This window comes from Homalodisca vitripennis, chromosome 4 (assembly GCF_021130785.1).
Source record: "Homalodisca vitripennis isolate AUS2020 chromosome 4, UT_GWSS_2.1, whole genome shotgun sequence".
In the NCBI taxonomy this organism is placed as follows: Eukaryota; Metazoa; Arthropoda; class Insecta; order Hemiptera; family Cicadellidae; genus Homalodisca; species Homalodisca vitripennis.
In genome coordinates this window covers 114,720,378-114,733,313 of record NC_060210.1, presented here as the reverse complement: position 1 = coordinate 114,733,313, position 12,936 = coordinate 114,720,378, and the positions used below count along the sequence as shown (strand labels likewise).

Sequence of the window (12,936 nt, the reverse complement as noted above, 5' to 3'; positions counted from 1 at the left end):
CTAGGCGGTCCCTGACAGCTCCCTTCCACTGATACTACACTACTCAAATACATGTGTTCTTTTTGCACCACCCTGTATTATCTAAAATAAGTTATTAGACACACTTTAAGCTGGCTTTGATTTATTGTATTAGAGTAGATAATCTGTTCAATATAAAACAAAATTTAGATAATAAAACAAATGTAGAATTATGAATCTTTAATACTGATTTTACCTCATTGAAAGTCATAAGATCAAACAATACAACACAAAATGTCAAGCACGGTAGAACTATTACCTTGCTGTCACTTTTATCCCCCCTGATGCGTTTATGGTATTTACCACATTTGAAACTTGTACTATACTGTAAAACTGTATTCTACAGTATTGTCTTTGTATTATGGGAATTGCACATCTTTTGAATTTGTTTGTTATAACAATATTATTGTTTTTCTTTCTAATGGTTGAATAATATGATGTTGTATTGCATTACCATCTTTTCCAAGCAATCCTACAATCCTATACAAACATTGTTAAAAATAAGCTAAAACTGAGACTTGGTATGTTTAAACAAATTTATATGTGCAGGTGTGCTCCAGAGTGTATAAGCTACCTGAGGTTCACGTCAGCGTCAGATGTGTGGGCGTACGGAGTGACTCTGTGGGAGATGTTCAGTTATGGGTTCCAGCCGTGGGCCGCGCTCACAGGCCACCAAATACTAGAGGCCATAGACGAACCCAACTTTCAGGTCAGTAAGGAACATATTTACTAACACCTACTCAGCAATCTCGTAGTGAAAGAAGAAAAACTGGTGATATTGCAAATTTTATCAGGTTTGCTGGCTTAAGTAATTCTGAGATTTAAAAAATGTAAACATTTCTTATGATGCTCACATAGTGTACCGAGCATTATATCAACATGCTATTGAAATCATAATGTTTTCAAATGAAATCATGTTTTCGTTCCTGAAAATAAAGTTCTTTTTTAGGAATTCTCTAGCAATTTTAATTACAGTTTCATCATATATGTAGTAATTGAGTTACACTACAAATCACCATCTTTTCCAGAGCTCTGGTAGTGTAGAATAGGCGAATACAATGTTTCAGTTTGTTGGTAGCTTAAGAGACCATACGCCATACTTTTACACTATTTATCTAAGTATTTACATAGAAGCCGAAAATAGTATACAGTATCAAATTGTATCTTTCAGAGGCTAGAGCAGCCAGACTGCTGTCCGAAAGAATACTACTCTCTTATGCTCAAATGTTGGCAACATGATCCGAACAAGAGGCCTCGCTTCGCTGATCTCATGTCGTTACTACCTGATGTGAGTACTGTAACTGCTGTGTATTTTTTAAGTTAGGTTAGGTTAGTGATGTTTCACAATCCACTTGACTGTTTAGCATTGCTATATGTAGACATCATTTTAACGGCCACCAAGTACCATCAGGCCATTCCAATTTTCAAATTCAGAATATCTTTGTTCAATCTTTTTATACAAAGCATTGCATAGGAATAGCCAGACAAATATTTATGCAATTCCTATTCAATCTTTTGTTAAACCCATACATAAATTATAATCATAACCTCCCTCTTGGTATTGAAGAAGTCCTCAATTGAGTAACAAAGAGATTTCTTTAAATTTACTTTTCAACATTTTTGAAATTCAGTAAATTTTTTCTGGTGTTATTGAATTAGGTAATAGTTTAACACGTTCGCTACCAGGCGGCGCATATTTGCGCCGCCTGGGTCACCGTAACAGACCAACGTTACAAAATGTGGTTGTTCTACACAGACCGAGAATAATTGGTGTGAGACTAACCACAGACCAAGGATTAAAATATTGTCGAATTGAGCTATAATTCAACAAAATAACCTAAAATGTACGTCTGTACTGTTCTTATTTGATACATTGCTGATTTGCGTAATTTTTTACGGCGGCGCATATGTGGGACGCTTGGTCTATAGCATCAAAATCTTAACATAGACCAAGTGTCCCCACATATGAGCCACTATTTATTTGCTCAGTTACTGTAGGTTTTAGGGTAAGTTTCAATCAAAACATGCATATCTTATTATGAGAGTATTTCAATTCTCAGGGCCATTCGATGTTGAAATAGTTTAACACATTTCTTTTGTCACGCCACTTCATAACTGTAACATCTCCCTTTTGGCGACTGATAGACTCCCCTTTTCTCAACTTTGTTTGAACCACAACATCCGTATTACCAGCTCTAGTTGACCTCAAAGTACCACTCATGTTGGTCTTGTTGTTCATGAGATACTCCGCTAACTCGACGCTATTGTAAAAGTGGTCAAGAAAAAGTATGTGGCCTTTGCCAATGTGGTCCTTCATTAAATTTTTGACCACTTCAAAGGAGTGGCCTTTATCTGTATCCATCAGAGTCCCCCTTTCCTTGAATAAATTATAATATTTATAATGTATCCTTCTGATGTAGTCAGCTCGTAAAGTTTAATCCCATATTTTTTTGCTTGATTTTTTATATACTGCCGAAACGACTGTCTTCCTCTAAAGAGGACCATATTTTTATGCATTCTGTTGCTTGTGTTGTCGGTGTCTGAATCATAAAACCGTAAGCATAGTAAAATGCACTCAAAACGGTTACGGGACATTGTCCGCACAAAAGTAGGATGTTCGTATAGGCTATCATTGGACCAATAGTGCTTTATTGACGGTAAGTTTACATTTACCCATCAATATGCACAAACCCAAAAAACTTTTTTAAGTTCTTCTATATTGACATCCTCCCAACGTTCAATGATGCATGTTTAGGAAGAGGATTTCCTCAAATGATTTGATGCTCTCTTATTTGTCCAAGTGACTATTTTTTCTAGGAGAACGTTGTCAAAAATAGCACCAAAAACTTCAACGGGATCTGTTGTTTTGTAAGTGTATTTCTTCTTTACCTGTAAACTCGTGAACTAGTGGAAAATTGTTTGTGTTGGTCCAACAAGCAACTGAACTAACGTAGGCATTGTGAATTTCATTTGTTACGAACTGCACGTTAGAGTCATCTGCCAACTATTTTGAGACTGTTTCAGTTTCATCAGTCACAATTTAGGAGTTATTTACAATTTCATTAGCCTCAATGTCAAACAATTCATTTTGTTCTACTACACTACTATCATCACTACTATTAGAGCTCGGAAACGTACTCACTCTGTCCATCCGATGAAAACAAAGAACTTGAGTCAGATTCACAGTCACTATTTACTCAGCTCACGATCTATTTCACTGTCAGTACACACAAGCTTACGTTTCTTATTTCGTTCCATTTTGTTCTACAATACTTTCTAAACACTAACAAAACATAAACTTCAACCGTAGTTCAGAAGAAAGAAGCCCGTGGTGTGTGAGGTTTACAACAAGAACAGTGCAGGCGGCAATGAACAAGTTTACCAACTGTGCGGGACGTAATTTTTAAGATATCCAGAGACCAAGCATCCCACATGTGAGCCAGACATCCCCATAGAACAAATTACAAAAGTATCAAGCCTCTAAAATAGACCAATGATCTTTCATTGCAATAATAGTGGCATGCAAACAGCGGCGCAAATATGGGGACATCAGTCTATTTGAGGTGCCCCGAGCGGCGCATATTTGGGACGCCGGTGCACGGGAAGAAACCGTGTGGCTCGTATTTGAGCCGGCTGGTCTGTGTGGTATACGACTTTTCTTAACATGGCGGTAGCGAACGTGTTAAGGAACTTTTGTTAATTATAAGTACTAAATTGTGTTTATCAACTTTCAATTTAAATAGGGTATTGTAATTGTGGCTTTTGTTTGTTATTGAAGATCCAGTAAGTTGCTGTATATTTTATACATTCAAATATATACCAACTGTAATAGCATGATATATTGATATTCCATAAGGAAAAGTAATTGGTTTGAAGAGTTTCAGTACCACAGAGTTTTTATATTTGTCTCAGAGCATCCAAACCAGAAGATGTTTTATTAACAACAAAGTCCACAGAGTCTTAGGTTAAATTTTCATCCATTACTAACCCTAAACACTTTGTACACACTTTCTGGTTAATGTAAGTCTGCATTTATAAAAAGATTTGGTTGGAATTTTGTTCTTGATTGTTTTTTACTAAAAGAAATTAAATTTGAATTTTCTGAATTTAAAAGAAGGTTTTTACCGTCTAATAAAATCATATAATTTGTAATTTGAGAGTTATTCGGTTTTGTAAATGTTCACAAAATAACAAAAGAGTAAAGGAATGTCTGCATGGTGTGAAAGTTGCTGACATGTACAAACATTGGTGAAACCGTTCATTATGAAACAATCCGTGAGGGTAGATATTTTGTGTTTGTACAAGACAGAACTTGTCAACACAGCCTGGTTTTGAGTGACTTGCATGGAAAATTTCAAAAGTAGGAAAATCAAATGGGCACACAATATTGGGATTGTTTTAGTACAAGCCGGAGCAAGTGCAGGCAGTCCAGGAGCTGGGAGACGAGAGAGTGAAGAGAGAACAGCTGGTGTACCGAGTGGGAGAAGTCATCACAGTCCTCGACAAGACGTGAGTAGTTCTCATCTTCATACTCTTCTACGTACAGACACTGGATGCACAGTGCTTGGGTTAACATTGTATTCTAGTGAGAACATTGCAAGTTATTCTTGTTTTGTGTGGAAAATTCTTGGATGCTGTAAGTATCAAGTCATACACGTGGGCAGAGTTTTTTTGGAAAAGCCATTACGTGGATAAAGATTAAACTATTAGTTAATATCTTTTGTTGTGTTTTTATCTTAAGTCTAACTAACCAAAAATGTTGTGTTGAACTATTGAAGTTTAGCTAGTCTTTTACAGATTCTGGAATCTGGATAGTGTGAATTCATCATAGATGATTTCAGTGTTGACAGAACAAACTGTGGGGGATAAAGTAAAAGAAGGATTAACCCATGTTGTTGTGAGTCAGGCCTGTGGCGGGGGTGGCAAACTGTTGGAAGGGAGTGGTCAACAGTGGTAAGACCGGACTCTTCAACCCTGCCCACACAGTGGCCTACCTGGGCAATAACCTACCATCCAACAAGCCAGGGCAGTTCACCAGGGGTGGTGAGTGATATGTCGTAACTTGCTTTGATTGAACTTGTACATTTTAATAGACGAGCCTTCTGACATAAAACAATAATATTTCAGATAATTTTGTACTTTATGTAATATAAAGAGTTTATTTTTACACTAGTAAATCCATAACTTATTTGACACAGTATTTTTGTAACAACAAAAAATGCAAGAACTATAAAACCTGTTCGATTAATTATATATATAGAAAATAAATCAAAATATTCATTTATTTTGATTTAAAAAAGTCAATATTTTAACCAACCACTTCATACAGATACTGATTTTTCATTCATAATTGTAGCTATCATTATTAATGATTAAACATTTTTTTGTCTTGACTGCCAAAATAATCCTAACTAATACAATTACAAATTGAAAATCGGGTATGTATATTACACTGATATGTCTTAAACAATCTACAAAATTTATTTCTACACATTATAAATTAGGATATTTTGACTTTGGCTTCACTGTGTTTTACTAATAAACAATCGACATTGTGAACTAAAGCAAGACTGTGAACTGTTGTACAGATGGTAAGAACGCGTATTCTTCACGCCGTAACAGGCTGCGGCCAGAAATGATCTCCTGTCCCCAGGGGGATGTAAAACACACGGGACATGTGGGGCTGGATGGGGCGTACTTTGGGGACATCTCCTTCCTCGGAGGCACCAAGGTAATCTCGTATCTAAGGCATGGTAACAATACTCAAATATGCTTATTCTATTGATAGTGATTTAGATTTTCGAAACAATAATTCGTCACTGTGCTTCTGTCAATACTGATCTATGTGAACGATCAATACGAGGTCTGTCCAAAGAGTATCCGACCGCCGACCAGTAGGCGGCCGCGGCATAACCGTCCGGCTCGAACCGGTTATTGGAGGGGAGGGGAGAGCCTATTCCTTCCCATATTAGGCATTGAATACGATCCGGTCACTCAGTGAGTCACAGTGCTCTGTTCCGTACAGTACTGCCGTGTGTGTGTCACATTTCAATATGACTGAACGTGTTGAGCAGCGCATTGCATTAAATTTTGCCAAAAACTTGGCCATTCAGCATCAGAGACGATTACTATGATACAGAAAGTTGATGGTAACGTGTCTATGGGCGATACACAAATAAAAGAGTGGTTTAGGCGGTTTAAAAATGGCCGCATATCAGTGGAGAGTGATGACCGATCTGGCAGGCCTTCAACGGCCAGAAATGCTGAAAATGTTGAACGTGTTCGTGCATCAATTAATGAAAACTGTCGATTGACTGTCCGAGAGCTGGAAGAAGATTTAGGAATACCAAAATCGTCAGTTTGTAACCTTTTACACTAAGATTTAAAAATGAACCGTGTTTCGGCAAAATTTGTTCCTCGGCTGATGACAGATTACCAAAGGAACTGTCGACTTGAAATCGCACAGGACAATCTGGATTTGATAAAAAGTGACCCAGGGCTATTTAAAAAAGTTATTAGTGGTGATGAGTCATGGGTTTATGGCTACGACCCTGAAACAAAGGCTCAATCTTCACAGTGGAAAACTCGTGAAGAGCAATGGCCAAAAAAGCAAGACAAAGTCGAAGCAATGTCAAGTCGTTGGTGACAGTTTTTTTTTTACCAGGACGGCGTTGTTCATCACGAATATGCTCCAAGAGGCCAGACAGTGAATCAGGAGTATTATCTTGAGGTCCTAAGGCGGCTACGAGATGCAGTGCGAAGGGAACGACCTGAACTGTGGACAAGCTGTGACTGGATCCTGCACCACGACAACACTCCAGCTCATTCCTCAAATTTTATTCAGTGTTTTTTGGTCAAACACGACATCAACCAACTACGACAGCCTCCCTACAGTCCTGACATAGCTCCTTGTGACTTCTGGCTATTTCCGAAATTAAAAATTTCTTTGAAAGGAAAAGATTTGACGATGTTGAACAAATAAAACAAAATGAGACGAAGGACCTGTTAGCCATTCCGCAAAATGAATTTAAGGACTGTTTCCGGAAGTGGAGGGAGCATTGGAATAAGGTAGTGGCTTGTGGAGGGGAGTGCTTTGAAGGGGACCAGATTGCTATTGCCGCCGAGTAACGTCAGTTCATGCCAGACGTCAAGGTCGGATACTTTTTGGACACACCTCGTACGCACAAACACAAACTGAAGAACAAGCATGCACTGAAGACTTTTTAACGACATCAGTTTTTTATTGGTTTGTATTGCTGGTCCTCATTTAATCTAGTCTGGTGACCTCCCCTCCCTGCCCCACCTGAACTTATCTATCGTTCAGTCTGCTGGTGCAGCGGAGGGGGGAGTCACTGCAATCTGTGTTTATGGTTCAATTTGTCCATGTCTTTGTTATATTTTTATCTTTGTAATATTTTATTTTAATAGCAATACTTACTAACACTGTTAGTATATTTTAAATGTACACATATATCTGAGTTTTGTTTTCAATGAATTAGTTTTCCAATTTCACCTTCAGTCTAGTTCAGTATGGTTATGTATTTTATTTGTATATTATTTTGCCAGCCATTCAGATAAGTTTAGATTTTGTCCTCCAATCAGACTAGGCCTGGGAGATTCCTCTTTATGGTATTTATTATTGGGAATTTAACAGTGAATGTACTTCTTCGTGTTTACTATGTAAGATTTTCTTTTTAAGTTCAGAGTGGTATTTCGGGTTAATATGAAATTATACATTTTTATGTATACATGTAAAAATGAGAGGAGTAAAGAAAGATTATTATTATTATTTATGTTGTTGAAATAATACAAATGTCAGTTTTTATTTCCTTTTTGGCGAGAGAGGCTGGTCTTTTTTCTCCTTTTTTGCTTCATTCTCCCTCTTCTCATGGGCCACATATCTGAGTGAGGATCTTATTGATCAGAATAAGGATTTTTAATTCACACCCATAGGCTGATATTTCTGACCGATTTTGCTCACAGCTTGTATTTTATGTATTTGTATCGCACTTTATCAGGAATCTGCTGTGTATTTGCGGACAACAGTTTGTAGGCAGTATGTAAATTATCAATCGCTAGTGTGCTACTGTCGTACTTTCTGTTTGGAAAACATAAATAGATCAAATATTTACTATAGGTTTTTCAAATAATATTTTGTAGTTATTACCAGAGTCCCCACCCAACTGTGATTAAACCGTGAATTTCGTTCACCATGTAAAAATCTTTAATAAGCTGTGAAATAATTTACAAACCGTGAAAATATACTACTTTCGATTAAATGAATCAACATGCATTGTTGACCTAACTATGTTGTAAGGCTTGGTTGACACTTGGGTTACACGAACGAGCGCAAGTTGGGCAATTGCAACGTGCAGGCACGACAATCGCAAACACCAACACCACACATCGCAGATCGCAGCGTGTTGCAGCCCCGGTGACATAGTGTTTGGGGAGCATTGGACAGATCACACTGGCTACCAGTCGTTGCAGATGATCACCAAACCTCTTAAGCGCACTCAAATTCTTTCTCTAAATATCTATATTTGAACATTTACGTGCATCTGTTGCATCTCTCTATGTAAGGACATCCCCTACTTGGTGGTAAATAAACAGACAGCTAATTTTGTTTAATCTCTTAATTTGCGTACTTGTAAAATACTGTTACTTACAAGAATATTTGTATATTACTATTTTTATCAAAATATTTTATCATGGCTTAGAATGGTTTGAAAAATTTGGCTAGGCTGCTACTACTGGCTGGATTTGCTTTTACTGTAACAAAAAACAACAACGAAAAAAGTTTACTTTTGTTTTAATTACTACTGTGTTTTGATGTATTTATATTCTAATATGTTTTTAACCTTACGGGTGACTTAACCCTCCGGCTGGCAACGTCGTAAATTACGACTCATTTTTTCCCGCCGTGAACTGGCAGAGTCGTAATATGCGACTCATTAAACATCGTCTACTAATTACGTCATAGTTCTGATAATTACCGCTCGAATCGCATAAAAGTTATATCACTTTAATCACAAGATCCCAAGCCTTCTAATAATGTATTCACTTTTATATATATATGAATATTTGTTATTTTACTGGCCGCTAAAAGCTCCCGACTACTTCCGCGTGACGCGACTCGGCAACTGTTAATGCTTGTATATAGTCTTGTTTTTTTCAATTCTAATTTCATTTATAAATAAAAGTGTTCATAACTATGTATTTTCTTTTTGTGCATAAGTAAGTGAACATTATGCATATTTTAGATTTTTAAATAAAATTAATTTTGAGTTTTTTTTAATGGCTTAATATAAAAAAGTGTTTTTTTGAAAAAAAAGTGTTGAGTTCTGACCATCAAACATCCACCATTATTTAGGCAAGTCAAATTATAATTATGTTTATATTGTACAACATATTCTGCAGAGTAATTTGATGTATAACACTTTTTGTGTTTTTTCCAATAATTAATTGTACAGGATAAAAAATTAAAAACTCTGCACAAAGCTTCAAAACAGGGTGCCAGTCAAGGCTCAAATGCGCGCCAGCAGGAGGGTTAAAATAACATTTTTGGCCAAATATTTTATTTTTTGATTATAGATCTGGAGTACCTCAGTTTGTTTGTGTAGTATGTAACCATGCTTAAAAAACTGTTAAATTCCTGTTATATGGTTGCCTGAACAACCAGCTGATTGTTGTGTGTGGCAGTATGATGGCATACCACACCAAGTAGTGACACCATACAAGCCACACGAGGACACCAGCGCTGAGGTGGAGACCCGCAGCTGCTCGGACAGAGCTCCCCTACTACAGTCCAGCCACTCTGCTAGTAGCAATGGTGAGTTCAAAATATAGATCTCTGTTCTCGGTATGGTTCAGTTCAGTAATAAACCTTTTTTTCTGAAATAAACCTGAAACAAATGAATCAAAATCAAATTTCATGAAATATTCGCTAAGCAAACGAGAATCTGAAACAAGACCTTCACTATTTTTGGATGATCTCCCGCTCGATGAAACGGAATCAACAAAATTCCTAGGAATGTTCCTAGATTAAGGACTAACCTGGGACGTTCACGTGGATCATGTCTGTGCCAAGGTTGCATCGGGCATCTTTGCCCTTCGCAATTTGGCAAAGCACTGCCCTATTACGGTGTTAAAAACGGCCTATTATGGTTTAATTTATCCCCACTTGGGATATGGAATCAGACTTTGGGGCAGTTGTGCACAGCACAAGCTGGAGCGAGTCTTCAGGCTTCAAAAAAAAGCCGTAAGAGTAATTTTGAATTTAAACAATAGAGAGTCGTGTAGAAGCGCGTTTAGGGAGCTGGGATTTCTGACTCTGCCCTGTCTCTACATTCTCGAGGTGATCCTCTACTCCATGTCAAGGTGTGCTTTGATTAGGGGACGGGATGTTCACCAACACGGAACGAGAGGCAGGGACAACTTGCGCGTCCAACAGCACAGGACAAATGCGTTCAGAAATTTACCATTCCAGGTTGGTGTCAGATTGATCAATAGTCTCCCTGAACACATCAAACAACAAAATGGAAAACATTTCAAAACTCAGTTGAAAACTCTTCTAATTTCGAGGGCATTTTACTCAGTTTGTGAGTTTATGATGGGTCGCTGGGATGATAAAAACCTAAAATTCTCAAAGACCGTCAAAACAAATAAATTTGCCGGGCCTGTAAATCGTGTGAAAGAGGCGTGAGTGATACAATGTATGTCTGAATGGTATATTGTCAGTATGAATGATTAGGTTAGGTAGGACGATTGTGATACAATGTGTGTATTGTCTGTTCACAATAAAGTTTATTATTATTATTATTATTATAGTAGAAAGCTTAGTATGACTACGTTTTTGGTATGGCTAAGTACAAAATTTAGCAATGGTTCTCTGTATGGTTAAATTTTTTATAAAGCCCAGTTTTCTGAAAAAATCTAAAGAAAATGTAGATAGTTTATTATTGTCTTCCAAAATATATGAGTATTAGTGAATTTAATTTCTTTTCTTTGTTTGAAGTTGAAGTTTGTTTTTGACGATGGAAGGATTGTGAAGGAAACAGGATTTTTCCAAACATTTGCCATCGTTCAGTGATACAAAAAAATCAGTAAAACTACATTTCAAGATCTGCAATCTAATCTCTTCTTCAGGTAAATAACTGACCTAAGATATAATTACAAACTAGGTTAAAATAAACAAATCATACCAAAGCGTTGTGACACCCATAAGTCAGGAATAACAACCACCATGTTGTGTGTCAACTTCATTAACTCTAAAACATGCACTTAGTAAAAAACTAAACACAACACTAATCATTAAAACTAAACTACATAATTCACCTGAAGAAGAGATCAGATTGCAGATCTCAAAACGTAGTGTTACTGAATTTTTGTATCATTGAACAATGGCAAATGTCCGGAAAAATCCTGTTTCCTTCAGTGAAGTTCAGTCTGATATGCCATAATTTAACAGTAACTATTGTTATTACATTTTTTAAATTCTATACGTTTATAAAAAAATACCCTTTAGAGTCTTCATTCCTCCTATCTCTATTATCATAGTATGTTTGAAGTATCATAAATAACAGAGGTCCCAAAACGTATCCTTGGAGAACTTCATCATTATGAAATGTAAAAATGTGTGTGTTGTTGGGGCAGGGCTCTCCAGTGAGTGGGGAGAAAACAAGTCCCTGACCAAGCTGCTGACAGACCACGAGTACCATGAGATCAGTGATGAGGAGAACACACCAGACAGTCCAAGGTTTGATGTGAGTATCAGTAAGCAATGCAGAGTTGAAGTCCATATTGTTTGGGATTATGTCAGATTCTTATAGAAGCCCTGCATTCCAGAAGCCTTTGTAATATCCTACTACTATTATTACTTTAAATAAATGGTTAAACTTAATTTGTATTCTGATTATAGTTAGAAATAACAAATAACTCAGTATGATATAAATGTGAAATTTAATGATGATAAATTAATTGACATACAAGTTTGAATTTTGAAACAAGATGGAGGATACAATAATGGTAAATTTTTTAAATACAATTCTTAATTTTTAGGGAAGGGTGGTCGTGCTGGCTTAATGAAATTAGAAATATTGGGTATTTGATTTTATAAAAGATATTGTAATTTTGAAAAATAATTGTTGTTAAATTTTAATTATATTAATTTTGAATTATTAGCCAAATCGAATGTTCCTGGGTTTTATGTTCTTCCAATGAATCACTAGTAAACTTAAAAGGAATTTTCTCACCCAATGTCTGTCTTCTGCTTCTTTGTACTTCAGTGATAATAAGAATTTAATAAAGTAACCTTTCAAATACTGCTGAATAAATGTAACCAGTTTCTTTATAATTAATAATCTTGCTTCACTTCTTTCAGATCCCTCTCTCCTCTTCACCTTTCAAATATCTGCTCTCTTCACTCTTCAACAATCATCCCTGCACACTGTATCACTGACTTTAGTTCACTTTTATAACTTTTGAATTTTATATGTAATAAGGTGAATTTTGATTAATTTTGATTTTCGTATTTATTATTGTTTGTAGTTAAATTTGAGACAATTTATAAATAATTATTCCTTAATTATTATTATTAATAAAGTTCTAAATTAAAATTAGGCCTAAGTATTGAAATGAATGTGAGATGGGTGTATGAAATGAGTCATTACAATATCCCCTCAGAAATCATGTGAAATAAATGAACATGGTTTCGATACAATGACGAATGAATAGCAAATGATACATATAGATGTGTGATACTTAAAGAGAAGGATGAACCACATTAAATGAGTGAATTAATTGATGATCATACATACTATTTAATAAATTTAATTAACAAACAAACAATAGGGAAAAAGGAGAACAAAATTAACATTAGGGTTAGGTAGTATTTAAGCTAAGCCAACGAACAAAGTT

The 12,936-nt window shown here is 36.1% G+C and overlaps 1 protein-coding gene across 3 annotated transcripts in view; it reads left to right on the top strand.

Annotated features, from left to right (window-relative positions):
- The window catches only part of LOC124359962 (activated Cdc42 kinase-like), an 80,590-nt gene that overhangs the window by 42,183 nt on the left and 25,471 nt on the right, over positions 1-12,936 (top strand). For all 3 annotated transcript variants that reach the window (XM_046813159.1, XM_046813158.1, XM_046813157.1), the window contains exons 8-14: positions 568-727; positions 1,190-1,306; positions 4,421-4,527; positions 4,925-5,061; positions 5,607-5,749; positions 9,721-9,850; positions 11,674-11,783. In XM_046813159.1, coding sequence (XP_046669115.1) covers positions 568-727; positions 1,190-1,306; positions 4,421-4,527; positions 4,925-5,061; positions 5,607-5,749; positions 9,721-9,850; positions 11,674-11,783 — 904 coding nt within the window. The remainder of the gene's footprint in view (positions 1-567; positions 728-1,189; positions 1,307-4,420; positions 4,528-4,924; positions 5,062-5,606; positions 5,750-9,720; positions 9,851-11,673; positions 11,784-12,936) is intronic.